The following is a 19,099-nucleotide window of genomic DNA, read 5'->3' on the forward strand; positions in this document are numbered from 1 at the left end:
GAGTATTATTATCTCTATTTTCTTTCAAAGACTTACTTTCAATATATTTCATCAAGGTAGCTGCTCTGTCATGTTTAAGTCCTCAACCCAAAGACATAATGTGGTTTAGTAAAGACCTAAACTCAGAGCCATGAAGACCTGGATTCACAACCAGAGTATGATGCATGATAAGTGATACTGCAAAAGTCATTTAATTTTTCATTCAGGGGTTTAGGCCAAAGGCATCAAACACATGTAGTTCATAGCTAGTTTTCTACATCAATATGCAAATTTCATGGTTTCTTATTTATGGTTTAGCGAGTCCTCTTTCAGGATGAATTTGCTACATTTGATACCATTGCAATTAAGTGACACAGATAATCGAATGTCAGCCCCACAGTCAGGAAAATTCATCTTCATGAGTTCAAATGTGGCCTTAGACACTTACTTGTAGCTGCCTATCTGAAAGGGTGTACTTGAATCTAAGACAGCAGGGTGCTTGTAGTTAAGTAGCTATTTTGGTGTAAGATGGTGGTTCTTTAAGCACATACTTCATGTAATTAATGATGTGGTCAATCTAGTTGGCATATACTTAGGGTAATGTGGTGATGTGATGTCTACAGCTGTGGATAGCCAGTGTGGTGTGGTGATGTAGTCGTGCTAGGGTGTTTAAGGGAAGTCCCGGGGACAGAGGGCTATCTCTCTCAGCTGCAGCTCTTAACAGCAGCTCTTAGCCACAGAAGACTTCAGGCTCCAGACTTCATCTAGGACCAGCTGCGTGCTAACTCCTATCTCCTTCACTTCTCCACCCTAAGACCAAGGACTTTGCCTGATCCCAAGGTCCTCTACAGAACTAGCCATGACATTACTCTTATTAGCTTTGTGACCCTGGGCATGGCACTTTTAACCCTATTTGCCTCAGTTTCCTGCCTATGATGAGCTGGAGAAGGAAATGGCAAACCACTCCAGTATCTTTGCCAAGAAAATACTAAATGGGGTCAAGAACAGTTGGATGTAACTGAAATAACTGAACAACAAACAACAAATATAAAAGATAATGTATTCTAACATACCTGACCAGTGGTCATCTAGTCTTTTGTTTGAAGACTTGTAGTTAAGGGAAATGTCTTAGAGAAGATCATTCCAATTCTTTGGATAAATCTAATTGTTAGGAACTTTCTACTTATATCAAACTCAAATCTCAGCAGCTCTTCTTACTGCTTTTTGAATTAGAAGTTGAAAGTATATTTTAAAAAAATAAAGGCTGAACAGATTTGGGGTTCTTAAAGGGAATTTGACTACTGAAATATTTATTTGAAGCTTTTAGCTCTCTTCAATGTATAACTATAATGGTTTCCTCACATGAAATTATTGATAATTTAAGGAATTATTGAAAGAAAGTAGCATCATAAATATGAAATATGGGGATAAAAGATATTTGTATATTGGTTAAATTCTCTAGAGGACTCTGGATGCAGAAAGAATTGAAGAGATTGAATAGATCAATAAATACTTGGCTGTTTTCTGTTTTCTTATCTACTAGAAAAAATAGATAAGAGAGCTCATTTTATATCAACATTGCAGAATTCTGCAAATCGGAAGACACAGACCATAGGAAGTTATTTCTGGCAAACATGAAAAGATATGTTAGCACTTCTGTGACATGTATCTTTCAGTGACATATAAAGTATGACCTTTGTTTAGTTCCTCTCACACACACACACACTACCCCAAGAAAGTCTGAATAGTATGCCTCAAAGAAAAAGGTCATAAAAGCAACCTTTTAAAACCCTCTTTTCTAATGAGAGAACTAATTCATTGTGCAGAATAGTCGATTGGGATAATGATCTTTAACTATATTAACTTTAACTTTGGCCAAAAAAAAAAAATACATGAGGACATGGTTGTTTTATAACCACAAAGAAACAAGCATTCTCCACCTTCTTTGAAAACCCTTTAAAAAAGTAAAATAATAAGCTATACAATTCATCTGTTTAAAATGAAAGTTGATGCAAATAGGCACCAGGTAGACAGCCAGATAGCACAGCAAATAGAATAGTAAACTTAGAGTCAGGAAGATCAAAGTTCAAATCTAGCCTTAAATGCTTATAGCATGTGATTCTGGGAAAGACAATTAACCTTTGCCTCAATTTCCTCATGTATAAAAGGAGGATGATATAACCATGTACCAATCCAGACTTATTGTGAAAATAAAATGAGATATTTTAAAACACTTTACAAACCTTAAAACTCAATATGTGTGTGTATATCACTAGAGTAATTTATCAGTGCAGTAGATTATCTATCCTGAGAAACTTCTCAGGGATGCAGCCATAATCTTGATTCCTTAGGAAAGATATCCCAGCTAGGGTTACAGACATATTTAAAATCTTCTCCCATTCCCTTAGTAAAAGTATCTTCTATTACTTTCAAAAGTATAAAATGTCAACACTAAAAGAATGACAGAGATCTTAAACAATCAAATCTCAGAAAAGGAAACAGAATCAATTATAAAGAAACTCTCAAAGAAAAAACTAATCATTAATGATTTACAGAAAAATTCCATGAAACTTTTAAAACATGAGGAATCCTAGTACTATATAAATTATCAAAATTGAAAAATAAAGCATTCTATAAAACTTCTTTTATGAGAAAAAATGTAATCCTAATGCCTGCACCTGGGAAGGATGAAGCAAAGAAGGAATATAGCAGACCAATGTCATTAATAAATAGAAATTACATTTTAAATAAAATTTTGTCAGGTTGTAGTGATTTATTCAAGAAATTACTTATCATGGCTAAACTGAATTTATACCAAGAATGAAAGATAGTTCAACATAAAGAAATCATTCAACATAACCATATTAAAAACAAAAATATCCAAAAGCACATTAACATCTCAAAAAATGCAAAAAAGCCTTTAACAACAACAAAAAAAAAAAACACTCACTTATGCTTAAAAGAAATGAAACAAAACCTACGTACATAAAAGGAAATTTTAAATATAATTTTAAAATCTATCTAAAACTAAAAGCAAGCATCATACACAATGGGAATATTCTAGAAGCTTTCTTAATAAACATAGGAGTAAACAATGATACCCATTCTCCTACAGTTTGATAAAGTTCTAGAAATGCTATCAATATAAAAGAGAGAAAGATATTAAAGATAAGCATGGAGAATGGCAAAGAAAATAAAACTTCATGTTTGCTGATGACAAAGTGGCTTATTTAGAAAATCCTAAGAAATAATCAAAGAAACTAATTGAGACAATAGTTTAACAAAATTGCAAACTGCAAAATAAACCTCTTGTTCCCTAGATTCCACATCGCTTTCAAAGCACTAGAGGAAAAAAAAACTATCATGGTACATGCATGTGAAACATCCAGAGAGAGATTTATATCTAACTGCAATAATAAATATTCATAAATACAAATTTATTATACTTCCATTGATAATTTTTTTTCAGTTTCCTGTGGATCTCACTTATCTTTTCCATAAAGTAATGATGAATTAAGTTTATGTCTAAAGACCCTTACAACTGTCAATTTCTAATAATACTTTTAAAATAGTAATATACATGGATTAGTTGAGTCCTATATTAGTAAAAATAATAACTGTAAGAAGTTATTATTTTAAGACAAGATTTATATATATATACACATATTTCTAATAAATTCTAAATACTTCAAAACTCATCCATGTGACTACTATCTCCATTTGTGCAGGTCACAATCCAAGTATTTTTTCTTACTCCATAGACTTTTATGTCTTCTATTAATTCTACATATAAGAACATTCAATGTGCTAAGTTTTGTCATGATGCTTTGTTTCTTAACAGAGTATGCTGGACATTCATTGTTATCCCTTAAATATTCTATGTCCTAACTTAATTCCTTTTCTTGTTATATATCTTTTTGATGGCATTTATGTTTCTTTTTCCATCCAACATTTCACTGGTAATACATTGGAGATAGCTGCATATATTATGTACTTTTGTATTGCCCATTGAATGTCTTATAATAAAAAAATAATAATAGTATTTTATTTTTTCAATTACACATTCTTTTTTTTAACATTTTTTTTAAATTTTGACTTCCAAATTTTCTCTCTCCCTTCCTCATCATCCTTTTCCTAAGACAATAAGCAATTTGATATAGATTATATATATGCAATAATGTAAAGTATATTTCCATATTATTCATGTTATAAAAGAAAAATAAACCAAAAGGGGAAAAACACAAAAAAATAAAGAAAATTAAAATAGCATGCTTCACTCTGTAGTCAATCAGTTCTTTCTCTGGATATGAAGAACATTTTCCATCATGAGTCATTTGGGACTTGGATCATTGTATTCCTGAGAAGAGCTATATAATTCATAGTTGATCATTGCACAATATTGCAATACTGTAGAATGGTCTCCTGGTTCTGCTCACTTCACTTTGCATCATTTCATGTAAATCTTTCTAAGCATAACCAAAATTTTTTGGAGAATAATATACTCCATGATTCACAGTCATACAACCTCATCAAGCAATCAATAGATATTTATTTTGTTCTATGTGCCAGATATTATGCTAGTTACTGGAGATACAAAAATGTAAACAATCCATACTTGCAAGAAACTTGCTAATGTTCAGAAAGATATACCTTTTTTTTAAAGAGAAGTTTGGGATCATTAAAATCACCACCAATTTCATAAAGGCAATTTAGTCTTCTCTATCCTTTCTACTTAATTCTGGTCCTATCTCATGCTCCATTCTTTGTGTCTGTACAAAATTTCTTCAGCCTGTATCCTATCTATCCTATCCCACTAGATATTATAGTCTCAAAAATAAGTGTTATTCAACTATTTGGTTTTTCTCAGGAGATAATTATGTTAAGAAATTTTGATTGACTACAGATTCCTTCAGAAGTTTCTGCAAATTTCTGCATTTTGTGGAGTGAATACAATATCATCCACAAATAGGAACATCTTGAAAACTATTGAGATTTACTCTTCCTTTTGGACTCTGCATCAGACCCTATTTATGATGTTAGCCAAGCACCTTTTAGAGTGCCAGGAACATTTGTGCCTTTTCTTCCGAAATTAATCAGAATGACTATGCTTTATATGAAGCAGATATTCTTTAAATATTAACATGCTAAAGACTAATTTTTGGCTAAAATTTCTGGATCTGATGGATCTTGAAAAAAAAAAAAAGAGTAAACACTTTACTATAACCAATAAGCTTTTATGCATTATGTTTGATAGAGATATGATGAGGAAGTCTATTTGCATTTGATTTCTTAGTCAAGATGTAATGAATGGCAGTCATGAGAGTACTTTAGTGTAAATCCATATGAGATCATGGATCGGGATAAAATGCTGACCATTTTTGGCAGATCAAATCAGATTTCTCCTCCTCTTCTTTGTTTGATCTGGATGCCAAACGTATAAAAATCAAAGGGGAGATTTTGGTATAGAATCTACTTTTCCTTCAGTGACAAGACAATAGTTCAATGAATATTTAATACTTGCTCCCCCATCCTTTCCTTTTTAAGTCACAGTACTTTACATATGTGCCTCTGAAGCCGGATGCACAACTGGGGCTGAGATAAGCACTTTTCATAGCACACAGGTATGAAAATACACCAACCAATCAATCAAACAAGCATTTGTAACATATTGTGATTTATCCATAATGGACACATTTGGTGTAACTGGTGGTATATTTTTCACATTAGCTATTTCTTAGGATTAGGAAACCAGCATAAATCTTTTCTCATCCCTCCCTGGGTGTATTTAGTCTAGTGCCAAGCAGAGCTCAGATTAACATATGCTTACTCAGGATTAAAGATGATTTTTTTTTTCAACTGTACTGGTAACAGTGAAAGAGAATCAGAACAGTTCAATGGCTTTGTCCCTGATGTTTTTGTCAGTGCCAACAAGAGAATCTAAACCTCTATTCACTATCTCCAAAAAAGAAAAAGAAAAAAAGTTTCACTTTCCAGTAGTTTTATATTGTAGCCTTTTAAAGTAGTATCAACAATAACATTTAAGAAGACTTAACTTTGTTAACTTTTCCCCTTTACTCACTGCAGTGCTGCATATGGCTGCCCCATGGCAAAGAAGAGAAAAACTGAAGAGCCCACCTTAGGTGTCCCAGTCAACAAAAGGAAATCCTTATTAATGAAGCCTCGTCACTACAGCCCCAGTGTGGAATGCAAAGAGGAAAATGATGACCAAAGTGAAACAGAAGATTGTCTCTTGGAGACAAATGGCCATCTCATTGCAGGTAGCAAAGATGGGATTTGAGTCTATATATCTTTAGGCATTAGTGCAAGGATAGCTAAAAGACTATAAAATGTATACTTCATAATTATTGTGAATGGTATTTATTCCAAAATCAAAGTTTATAAAGACAAAGAACTACGTTATTTCTCCTTCCCACGACCAATTAAAAAAATAGATAGATCTTCCTCTGGACCCAAGAAATGATAGGAGCTATAAAATCAAAAAGCCAAAATGAAATTCAAAAGCATTTTCACATGGTATTGCTCAAAAGGGAATGATCTTTTCCCTCCTTACACCTTTCAATATTTTGGTACTTGGAACAGTGAAAAAAAAAAATGTCTGAGTAGAACCTGGGGATAAACAAAGGAGCAGAGTTCTGGTCCTTATGGTCTTCTCATCAGTGATCAAATTATTCATCACAGATGACTGAACTATAGTCAGTTTACATGAGGCAAGAAAATGTTGGATTTGGTGTTAGAGAATCTATATTTAAATCCTAATTTTGGTAAACTAAACTCAAATGACCATAGTCAAATCATTACTCTTTCTCTGTGTTAATTTCTTCATCTGTAAGTTTAAAAAGTTGGATTGGATTGGCCTGAATAAAATAGGAGGGTTGGACCAAACTCTTTTTATTTTCAGCACTTTTTTATAGTTTAGCACATCTGACTCTCTCTAGTGCCAAAGTTTCTCCCAATATTGTTATATTCTTAGAAAATGTGTTCATTTACTCATTACTATTTATTGTACCACTTAGCATTTTGTGTATTAGCATTAAATTAAGGAACATGAATAAATGAAATTCAACATTCCATTTTAATTATTTCAAGAAATAGTAAAGAAACTATCAGGAAAATTCATATTGCAAAAATTATCAAATAAACATAAAATATTAGGCAAAATCTGAATTTTAATGAATCCATGATTTCATCAAAAGAGGTACTTTCTCTGCTGAAAACAGACCACAATCTTTCCATGTCTTCTCATGTTGCATGTTTTCTGTTTTCCCATCAGTCCTCCATAACATTTCCATGTGACACATGGGAAGACCCCTCTGATTATGTAAGAGAAATCAATGTAGCTTTTAATTTGTTCATTTACTGTTTTTCATTCTTACCACATGACTAACCCAATTCATCTGATCTTAGATGCCTTCATGGTTTTATTCCACTTTTTGTGCCACATCAATGTGGGGAATAGAGTTTATACTATTTATTCCCATCACCTATCTTTCCTGGATACTGATTCTTCTAAGATTATATTATTTCAGTATTCACTGTCATGTACAAACAACAGATTGTTGATGTTAAAGATATTGGATTTTGTGTCCATGGAGGATTTGAAAGCCCTTTGCAATTTCCTAAATATTACCTAGCCAGAACTTTTTTTTCAGTCCAGTTCACTACTTAACTGCACTATCTCTGATTTTATACTGAACATGCTTGCATATATGCATACATACCACACATGAACTAAATATATCTATTCAGCTGCATATCTTAGGCTGGGAACAATATGTTTTTCATATGGTCTTTTCCTCAATTAGGATGATTAGACAAATCTCTTTTGCATTGCCCTTAATTACTGAGATTTTATAGTATTTGATAGATTTATGCTATGTAAATATTTGATAAATAAATAATATTTGATAAATTAGAAAATGAAACAAGGAGGGAAAGGAGAAGTGAATAAGCAATTATGAAGTGTGAACTATGTGCCAGGTACTATGCTAAGTGCTTCACAAACATCACATTTTATCCTGACAAGTTTGTGAAGTAAGTGTTTTATTATCCCTATTTTATAGTTGAGGAAACAGGCAGGCAGAGATTAAGTGTCTTACTCAGGATCACACAATTAGTGTCTAAGATCACATTTGAACTCAAGTCTTCCTTACTCTAGGCTCTCTGTAAAAATATAATACTATAAAGAATAAAGAACAATATTTCTGAATTTAATATTTTTATATAAAATAATGTAGCTAAATGATTTGTTAGTTTTAAAAGAAACATTAGGTCAGAAAACTAAAAAATCATGTTTCTTATTGCCTAGGTCATAACTAATCTTTTCATAATATTTATAAGTAATGATAATAATGATGGTGATAATCATTAATAGGCACAATAGTAACTAGTGATAAACTAAGAAAGAAAATAGGACTTTACAAGTTTAGGGCTAGGTTCAAATTTTGATTCCTAAATCTTTCAAATTGAAAACAGTTAAAACCTTCTATTTAAATTCAAACATTGTAAATCAGTGGATTCTAATGTGGTATTTTTCATAGCATCTTTATATATATATACATTTTTTTATACATGTGCTTATGTTATTAAAATAGAAAACTAATCTCCATAGAGGTCCTCTCCATGGTGTTCAATATAGTTGATACTTGAAGTCTTTCCCATCTAAATGCACCTATGCAGCTGAGGGGTGAGTTTTACCTGGTAGTTCAAGTAAGATATAGTAAATCTACTCATGTTAATTTGAAGCATAAGATGAAACAATGAGCTCTTCATCAATTTGACAAAAATCTCATTCTTTTGCTAAACCCCATTAGAACTTTACAAAAAAGATAAGCATGCTTTTTCATAAGCACTTGGATTCCCAAAATAAATTTAAGCAAACATTCAGGTCCAGCCATTGGTGATCATCATTGGGTTTTATATACACATGACCTGAGAATAAATTGAGAAGGGAGAAATTAATTTGCCTTACACTCAATTAAATGGACACTAAATAAGTATTTTTATTTTCTTGCCCACATTTAATAGTATTACAAGATGGGCAGACAAGAGAAAAGCTATAGATAAAAATAACCTGGATTTTAACAAAGAATTTTATGCTATACTTGTTGACAATATGGAAATATGAGCTTAGATGACAATACTCTTAGATGAATTCTGGATTTCTTTAATTACTGGATCCAAAGAATAGTCATGAATGAGTTGGTGTCAACTAGGAAGGAAGTCTTTAATTGAGAAGTGATGGGGATTTGTCCTTTATTCTGTGCTGTCAAGCATTATTTATCAAATGTATTGGAAAAATATCAAAGAAGACAAATCTATAGAATTTTCTGATTATATGCAGCTAAAACATTTATCTCCAATAATTTTTAGGATTTTCATGAGGAAATTAGATTTAGTCCTGTTTAACTCTCAAAAGCAGAACCAAAATAAATGGATGGACTTTAGCCTTGCTGTCAAGGAAAATTTCCTAAAAACTGTCCCTGTTCAGAAGTGAACTGGGTTACTCTTTCCCTGGAGATCAATTAATCAATAAGTATTTATTAATCACTTACAATATTCCAGGCACAGTTTTAAGTCTTGGGGATACAGAGAAAGTTCCTTTAAAAAACTCACAGTCTAATAGGAGAGAAAATGTGCAAATTATATACAAACAAACTATATACAAGCTAAATACATAATAATCAACAAATCTAAAATTAAGCGCTTTAGTAAGGATTTGTAAAGTCTGGAGGTGAAAATGAAGAGGGAGAGAATTCTAGGCATGAGGGGAGAAAACTTTAAGAGGTGATATTTGTCACAGACTTGCTAAGGTAATTTATATAACAAGATAGTCTTTGAGATCCCTTAAAACACTTCAATTCTGTGATTCTCCATAATGAATATGGTTTAAGTTGACTCAAGCAAATTAATGCATTAATTTTAATTATCAATACATTTGAAATAAAACATTCAGTTAAATCTAAAATAACTATAAAGGAAGAAAAACAAAATAATACAAAAAGCATGAAAGGGAAATAGCTAAGTCATGACTTCTTTCCTCCAACATTGTTTTCATTATCTCCTCAAACCCTTAGTAATTTCCATCCTTCCCCTAGTATTATTCTTCATTCTGGGATCAAAATAATTTCATTATTTATTCTGGGCAAATTCCTGTACTATGAAACCACTGGGCAGAGTTGCTAAGTGGCAGGCCCTGGGTGCTTCATCCCCTATGTGAAAGTGTTAAAAAATAAAAGTCATTCTTTTCATCTACCTAGTAATTCCCAACTGCCCACTGGAATGATCATGTTTGCCTAATTATGTCTCTGGCTGGATAATTCAGTTTATTAACACATTATGATAATTAAGTCAAGAAAATTAATTTAAACTTTATGTTGTCTTAGCACTGTCCTATAGTTGTGTGCTATACCTACACAACCCGGTTAGCCATCTTATCATTAAATATTATGATTACAAGAGGATTTAGATAAGAGAGTAGCATGGCACAGCAAGGACAACATTGAACTTAGAGTCTGAGAACCTAGTTTCAAATCCAGATTAGTCACTAGATATCATTGTGGCCTTAGTCAAGTCATTGACCTGTCTAGCCTCAGTTTCCTCATATTTAAAATGAGGAAGTTTGATTTAGTGACCTCCAAGGTCTCCCTGCCAGCTACGATCCAGGATTCAAGACCATAATCTGCTAACTTTCAATGGTACATTGATTCTGATAGGAGTATTTTTTATTACTCTAAAATAATTCCCTAAGGTAGCCTTTATAGAAAACCAGTCTTAGAATTCTGGTTTCAAGACTCACATTTGACATATATTGGTTCTGTAAATCTGAGCAATTCACTTAATCTTTCATTGTCCCCAAGTAACTCTGTAAGATAAGTTGTACAGCAAATATCAATCTGTATTAGTGGAGATAATTCATGTCAATAAAATCATAAATCCAGTCTAAAAAAGAGTGGTTCCCTACCCCAGTGTCCTAGGAAATTGATAGACATCTAAAAGCCAAATAATTTAATGTGAAGAAAGGACTTTAAAGTGCATGTAGTCCAACATCTTGATTTTACTGATGAAGAAATGTCTCAGTGGTTAAGTGACTTGTCATTTGTCCCAGATCACACAACTTAGAAATGATTTAGTCAGAAATTGAACCTAGGCCTCTCAACTCCCAGTACATATATTTTACAGATATTTTCAGGAACGATTCAAGACTTTCAGAAAATGTTTTGTTTAACATTTGGGAGGGGCGGATTCTTTTTATTTCTGTTTGTTAGGTTTTAGCTTTTATCTTTCTGTTGCTCTTTCTTTCTTTCCTCCTTACTTCCTTTTTTGTTTTAGCACTTCCCAGCAATGGATATATAACCCTTAACATATTTGTAAAAATTGGCTCAATACCCTGCTTATTATAGATGATGGAAACCATCCAAGAAATTGGTTCCTAGACATTTCAGAATAAAGGCTCCTCAATGAAGCCAATTATTGCTCAAGTTTTACTCTTCACTAATAAAGTGTTGGGGGTTTTGTACACTACACAAAAAGTACTTTCTCCACCATACTCACCAATCCATGCCAATGAAGAATTATTTAGCAAATGCTATATGCAAAACATTAGGATTTTTTTTTTAAAAAAAGCACAGGGATGAGGACTGGATCCAAATTATTGAAGAATGCAAATCAGAACTTTTTCTGAAACAAACTTTAGAAATGATCTTAGAGTAGTACAACAGGGTTTGTTTCCTTGTTCTCAATTTGACATATATCTTCATTTGTAAATACTTCCTGAGCATTAACATAAGAAAGGTTTTCATTAAAATTTAACTCATAATGATGCTTTTTTATTCTTTCTTGTCACTTACCAAGAAAGAAATATATATGTCACATTAATCACTTCAAAAGTATTTAATAAGAAACAGATACATTGAATGTAGCCTGTAGCTAAAGATGTATTATGCATTTCCAGTAAAAGCAGAAAAAAAATCAGACTGTGCCTTATATTATTGTGGAACCTCATCAACCTAAATTTATTATTACCAGGAGCCAACACAACTTTTTTCATTGCAATTATAATGAAGTGAAAATCAGTAGAGAGTTTCTGGAAAGTTAGGCTGAGGTTTGTAAACTCTCTGTCTAGAAACCAGAGCATATAATGCACATAGGCACCTCTCACTGTATGAGTCCTATTTTCTGAAGAATAATTAATAAATATTTTCTTTTAACATATAACAAACAGTTGAACCAAACAATTATGTAAACTGGAAATGACCCAAAATGCTAACAGTTTGGCATCAGTAGAGTAAAATGCATTGTAGTGCACATGTGCATTTTTGTCGCCCTCCCTCCCTGGTAATCTGCACTTAATAGGAATATTTTAAACTATGTAGCTAAGCAACAGAGGTAATTGTTGCTTTCTAGAGCTTTTGTTAGGCACTCTAACATAGCCCAAATATGCATAATTAGGTATAATGTCTATAAATCATTATTGTACACATGTGGGTAGTTAAGTGAATTGAGAGAATAGTTCAATGAATTGAGCATATTCACTGAAAATGCTTTTTATTTGTTTTCTGTAGTTCATAATACTTTAAAATTATCATAACCCTTTACACTTTCTCTTAATAGCCAATGTGTTATTGAGAAAAACTTCATTTGCATTTTAGACTATGTTTAATTTATTATTTAAACCTGGAGTTCCTCTGATATGAATTCAGAAGAGGATAGGCCATCTTATCAAATATTATGTGCTTGTTTATCTAGCCTCTTTTCTAGGAAGTAAAATGTTAAATTTTTCAGTTTATGTTGAATAGATCCCAACAAAAGACTGCACCCTATAATCAGCATTATTAAAGGGGCTAGTGTTGTGACTAAATTCTTCCCTTCATCCAAAAATGCTTTTAGTTACTATGGCAATATTTACTTGATCCTGGCAGTCCAGTGTTGATTTAGAGAGGTAATTACCAGAAAGGAAGATGATGGAGATGTATTTTTGAGTGTCCTTGTCAGAGACAATGTTTATAAAAAATTAAATGAGACAAAAAAGGCATATTGTCTCCAACATAGACGCCCTTTCTATATCCCCCTCAGTACCAGTGACTTTTTCTTTCTCCCTCACAAAGATGTTTATTATTATAGAATGTACTTCACTTGGTGTCTTTATCAGTCCTTAAAGGGGGCATAATATTTCATGTCTCCCACCCCCAACACTGCCTTGGGAAGCATATAAATAGGTCTTTAATTTTTTTGTGCAAGTGAATGTCAGAATGAAAATTGTTAGGCTATGTGGTACATTTTATAGCCCTCTGCAGCAGAAATCATAAGCTATCCTACTGGCACACATGAGATCAGAAATAAGCTTCTTCAACTTATTCTGATGTAGAGTCGTACTGAAAGGTTCTCTTGAACTTCAAACTTACCTAATGTAGAATGTAACTAGTTGTACAACTTAATTATTAGCCTCCTTACATGGATATACTTTTGTCTCCATACTCTCCCTCTACTACTTTTTTGTTGCTGTTATTATTACTCACAAAAGCAGAATTGTTTTCTTTTCAAGGCACTGGTTTTTAGATTATATTCAGAATGATTTATTTTCCAATTTTCCATAAGAGGTATTTTAAATAGCATTTTTGCTACAGTTTGCCAAGTGCTTTAGATACATTCTCTCATTTGGTCTTCATAACAGCTCTTTGAAGTTGGTACTTTCATTAACACTATTCTTCCAACGAAGAAACTGAAGCTCAGAAAGCTAAAGTAGTTTACCTAAACTGACACAACTAGGAAATGTCTAGGGTGAAATTACCTGATGCTAAACCTAGCATCGACTCAAATTACTCAAAATTGAGCATCCCAGTGTACAATTGAGTTCTTTTTGAGTATGTAAGATGTCATAGATAAAGAAATGCATAGATTTCTTTGGAACTAGGGGTCACATTCTTATCTTGATCCACAATCTTAATAAATGACTGCTGAATTTAATTGAATGTTGAATCAAACCAAGGGAAGTATCTCCATGATGTTAAAAGAAAACTAATCTTTCTCAAGAGTTGGGGGTATGTGAAGGGAGAAACAGTGATAAGGAAAAAGAAATGAAGCAGGTAAAGGAGAAATCTCTCCCAAGTGCTTCTGGGTTAAATAGAAATTTTATTAGTATTCTATGCCAAAACAAGTTTTATTGATACTGTTTTCTTAAAATATCTTTTTTTTTAATTGTTATTATTGGCTTGCCTTCCTCACAGAAGAAAATCTTGTGAAGCCTATTGAAGGAATTCTTCATTCAAGTGGAAAAGAAAGCTTCAACAGAAAAAATGACAGTTACACTCGCTACCAAGATCTAGTGGTCAAATCTTTAATGCATTTGGGAAAACTAGAGCAAGATGCTTCCATGCAAATAGTAACTGAAAACCTAAATGACAGTGGCATTCAGTCATTAAAAACGGAAAGTGATGAAGTCGATGACTGCTTCATGGTTCATTCAGCTGATTGCAAGGCCAAAATCAATGATACTAATCTACAATACTGTTCATCTGATGACAATGAAAGTCACTCTGAAATTGCAGAAAATGGTTGGGACAGTGCTTCCAACTTCTCAGAGGAAACTCCTGAAAAATCCAATGTGGCTCAAACTTATATTGTAAGTAATAATCAAAAGGAACCCTTGGAAGCTCCAGAAATTAAAACTGAAGTGGAAAATTTTGTCCCCTGTGAAAAGGTGTGTGATTTTGAAATGGAGATGAGAGAATCACAGAATTCTCCCATGGAATCTTTGGAGAGTAGAGCTCAAAATCCCCTCCTAGATGGTGACGAAGAGGACACTGAGTGCCTGTCTATAACAACAGAAGAGTCAATTGATTTGGATAAAACAAAAGGGCACTTGAGTTTGTTAGAGCAGGCCATAGCTCTGCAGGCAGAGCAAGGTCATGTGTTTCATAGCACCTACAAAGAACTGGACAGGTTTCTATTGGAACACCTAGCAGGTGAAAGGAAGCACACCAAAGTTATTGAACTGGGTGGAAGACAAGTCTTTAACAGCAAACGTAAGACACATTTTCCTGTTTCTTATTTGAGTAAGATTTGGTTCATTTTGTTTTTGAAAAAATGACTGGAGGCTTTCCTGAGGTGGATTTGGATTATTCTAGATAGTTTATGGATAGTTTTACCCATTTTAAAAATAAATCATGTCCCCAAATGTATATTGTGATGTTTACCACTGTTTTATAGAGGTAGAAAAGAAACTTTATTTCCAGCTTTCCTAATTTCAAGTAGCACTATAATTAGATTACTTTTTACATCATATCTTGAAGCATAAAGATCCTGCAAGCAAATTTCCCTAAAGCAATTGAATTAAGATAGTTTAGTAACATTAATATTCTGCTTTCAAATAGCACATATTTCTTTCCCAAATTGAACCTAGAGTTAAGGGGAATGAATACCCATAAAACATATTTTGTAACTATTTTTACCAACTATATCTTTCTCAGGACCATATATGGAGAGAGGGAAGAAAGGGAGGAATGGAGTACTTAATCCTATTTACCCACCACAAATCTTGACTCCTTGTTGAGGAGTCAGCTATTAATGTAATTGTAGATTTCCCAAATTCAGTCTCACTTCACTACTCAAAAATTAGCTCTGTTACTTTTGATCCAACTTGGAGTGAGAAAAAGAGGTTATTTGCCTTAGAACTTGCTCTCTAAGGGCATTTTTCAACCCCATCTAGAATTAACACCCCCTCTGACATTAAAGAAATTACTTCTATGCCTCTATAAATCTACCATCCTCCCCTACCCCGAGCCCTACACCAGTCTAGTCTAATAAAGAAAGATCTGTTGGTGGTTAGAGGATGTGCATATGAGAATGACTGAAGAGTGAAGCTGTGAACCCAAGGGGTTACAAGAATGGCAAGCTATTATAGTTTAGAACCATTATTTCATTCTTTTGTATTTTCCAAGCTGTGAACCATAAGAAGTAAGTTTGGCAGAATTGCAGGTGAGTGATATAATGGTCTTAAATAACAAAACAGGAAATTCTTTGTTCAACACCTCCCACCAAGTCAAAAGGTTGGTAGCATAAGGTGGGGGAGCAAGATAATGATCCTAGGCTAACCTCACCATCTTCTAAGTCACACTAGGAGTGGGGAGGTGCCATGTGGGCAGAAGGCTAAGGATTAATAGTTGAGATCAGAAGCACTTTATATTTTGTTCCTACACTAAGACTCACATGCATAGCCATGTATGACTTTTATAACTTCACAGTGTTTTTCCCTTAACACTTACTCCATATTCTCAAAGTTAACTATTTCTGATTCAGCCCAAGATATTTCAGTTCCAAGCACCATGCTGGGGAGAATGCTTGCTATATTTACTTATTTATAGGTAACTTTTCAGTGATTGACAAACTAGCTAAATTTCTAGCTATGCTAACAATATATTATCCTGCATTATACTATTAGAAATTTAATCGTGTCACAGAGCTAAAGGAGGAACAAAATTGTAAATAATACACTCTGCAGCATAAGGTATATGACCATTTTGGGAGCCAGTAATCAGAAACTCTTATTTAGTCCAATATTTTATTTTGGATATTTGCTCTAAGGTTGAAGTTGAGCAAACTCAATAGCAAACTCATAACTCAATATTGAATTCCTAGGCAATAGTATGAGTCTTTCTAGATAATTGTTCCTTCTCTCTGCATTGTTTCTCTAAGTTAACACTCATTTAGTTGTCAATATTCCTCCCAGATATAGCAATTCTTTGCTTTGCTCAAACTGGATATTCCTTATTTGTTAGAGAAAATTAAATTGACAGAATCTGGGCATTGCATAGAAGCCAAATACTAGATTTTGATCATAGGAACACATTATATACCCTACTATATTTCCTCCAAGTTTGTATCTAGATAAGAGCTTCACAACAGAATATCAATGAAATTCATTTAGTTGTTATTCAAACTTTTCTTTGGTTCTCAGAGGATAAACATTAGAGAGAATTGGTTTCTTTCTACCAATTGGCAACAAAGAGAGTTCAGTGTAGTTTAAAAACTCATATGGCCTCTGAATAAAAAAAAGCAAAAAAGCAAAGAAGCAAATAATAATCTGACCTGAGTTTAGTTTTTAAAATTTAAATAGCTCTCTCTCTTTCTATTTATGTATATATATATATATATATATATATAGTTTCATTTATTCACACCCCTAGATAAACTTGTCCCAAATCAATTTCAATCACCTGTAAATTTGTATAGAGTTATAATATATATGTTATAGCTTATAATTTGCCCACAGTTTAGAAATTAAATTAGAAATTTAAAATTATAGCTCAACAATTACACAAACCTGGAATCAATAGCATTCAAAGTCACAGAGGAAAATTATAGTATTGTAAATTCCATTGCATTAATTAAAACTTCTACTACTTGATACACCTTTATCTCTACACATCATTTATCTCTACTTTACAACTTATGTACCCTATCTTGATATACTTATCCAACATAACTTGTGATACTCTTGGTTCTTCTTCTTTACTGAAGCTGTGCCCCCATATAATTGTATTACACACAACCTACTGGGCTCCATCTGCTAAAGACCATTTTGAATCCAGCACTGGATGTGGTATTATATCACGCAGCCACGTTTGCTCATCGCAATACAGTGCCCCTAGAGATGTCTGTCGCATCTTGCGACATTGCCTTTCTATCTGTGCCACATTTTTCAAAGGAGCATATGGGCCCTCCACATCTCTACTCAGCAGGATTCTCGCCCTTATTCTATCTCTGACAGCTTTTTGTGGCAGGATCATACATATTATTTATTTTCACTCTCAGCATCAGGTAGGCTCATTATTTCAGATACTGAATGTTCTGGGAATCCTGCAGCCTGCGTGGATTCTATGTCATGATCTTTTACTTTTTGGTTCTTAAGCTAGGTCCAATTTTCCCACCAAAATGCACTTCATTCTGAGAATTAACTAGCCATACAATAACAATCCATTTGGGTTGAGAAGACCATTTGGATAACAATGCACTCTTTTCAAAAACTTTTTTTTTTCTTTCTATCATAAGCATAACAATTTTCTCTTGTCGTCCTCCATATTCACTAAAAAAACCCAGTTAATGTTTTTCCTCTGCCCTTATTTCTTTTACATATTTGTCTAAACCTCTATATAGCCTTCTGTTACATGATTGCCAGAAAAATTTAACCTCTCGGTTTGTCCCCAACCATTTCTCCTCTAAGCTTGTGCCTCATTGCAGCCTGACAAAATGTGTTACAAGGTGTCTCTTTCCTCAGCTTGGCTACAGCTGTTATCTTCTCTCACTCCCCAGTGCTTTTGGCAGCACTCTGTCAAGTGCTCTGAAAGCATCTTCCATTCTCTGTGCTTCCTTTTCTATGAGTCTACCACAACCAAGATTCCTTTCCAAATCACCTTCCCAAATCCCCAGTTTTCAACTACAGTACTCAAAATAAAATACATCCCTTTTTCCCCTAGTTACTACATACTGACAAGAAATGGGAAAGCATCAGGGATTGGAGCCTTCATGCTTTGTACTAGTGAAGGTTGATTGGAAGTGTGAGAGTTCAGTAAAGATACAAAAAGAGGTTTGTGACTGTTCCATTTTAACTTTTCTCATCAACTGTTCCACAGAGAGAAGTCTTGGCAAGAGTAGCAGGAAGAGTTAGTTATTCCCTCCAGTACACCAAATCAAATTGTCATAACTGTCCAATTACTTAGCAAAAGATAATGTCAGAGGTCTCAGATATGGGGATCACTGAGAGCTTTTTTTGGTTTGCTTTATAATTGTGAGTGAAGCAATCTTTAGTTTCTTGCTAAAAGGGGGGCAGATTTCATTTCAAATATGTTTTCTCTTATAACTCATCTCTTTCTTTTCAGGAAGCTACATGCCTTCTAGTTTGTGGTTCTTTTTCCAGGAAGAGGCTCTAACTGAATGAAGTAGTTGACATAACAACCTAAAACCATCTCTATAGTTTAACACACATTGCCCTCTGTCAGCCTTTGCTTAGGAAACTAAGAAAAATGAAAACATTTTTATGTTTCCACAGGTCTTAGTTGAGGGTCTTATTCAAGGCAATGTGAGAAAAATGTTTTTGACTACAAAA

General features: G+C 33.3%; 1 protein-coding gene across 6 annotated transcripts in view; it reads left to right on the plus strand.

Annotated features, from left to right (window-relative positions):
- ST18 (ST18 C2H2C-type zinc finger transcription factor) overlaps nucleotides 1-19,099 on the plus strand; it is a 326,074-nt gene that overhangs the window by 241,529 nt on the left and 65,446 nt on the right. For all 6 annotated transcript variants that reach the window (XM_031946404.1, XM_031946408.1, XM_031946407.1 and 3 more), the window contains 2 exons: nucleotides 6,064-6,257; nucleotides 14,223-15,020. In XM_031946404.1, coding sequence (XP_031802264.1) covers nucleotides 6,064-6,257; nucleotides 14,223-15,020 — 992 coding nt within the window. The remainder of the gene's footprint in view (nucleotides 1-6,063; nucleotides 6,258-14,222; nucleotides 15,021-19,099) is intronic.

Source organism: Sarcophilus harrisii, chromosome 1 (genome assembly GCF_902635505.1).
Source record: "Sarcophilus harrisii chromosome 1, mSarHar1.11, whole genome shotgun sequence".
Taxonomy (NCBI): Eukaryota; Metazoa; Chordata; class Mammalia; order Dasyuromorphia; family Dasyuridae; genus Sarcophilus; species Sarcophilus harrisii.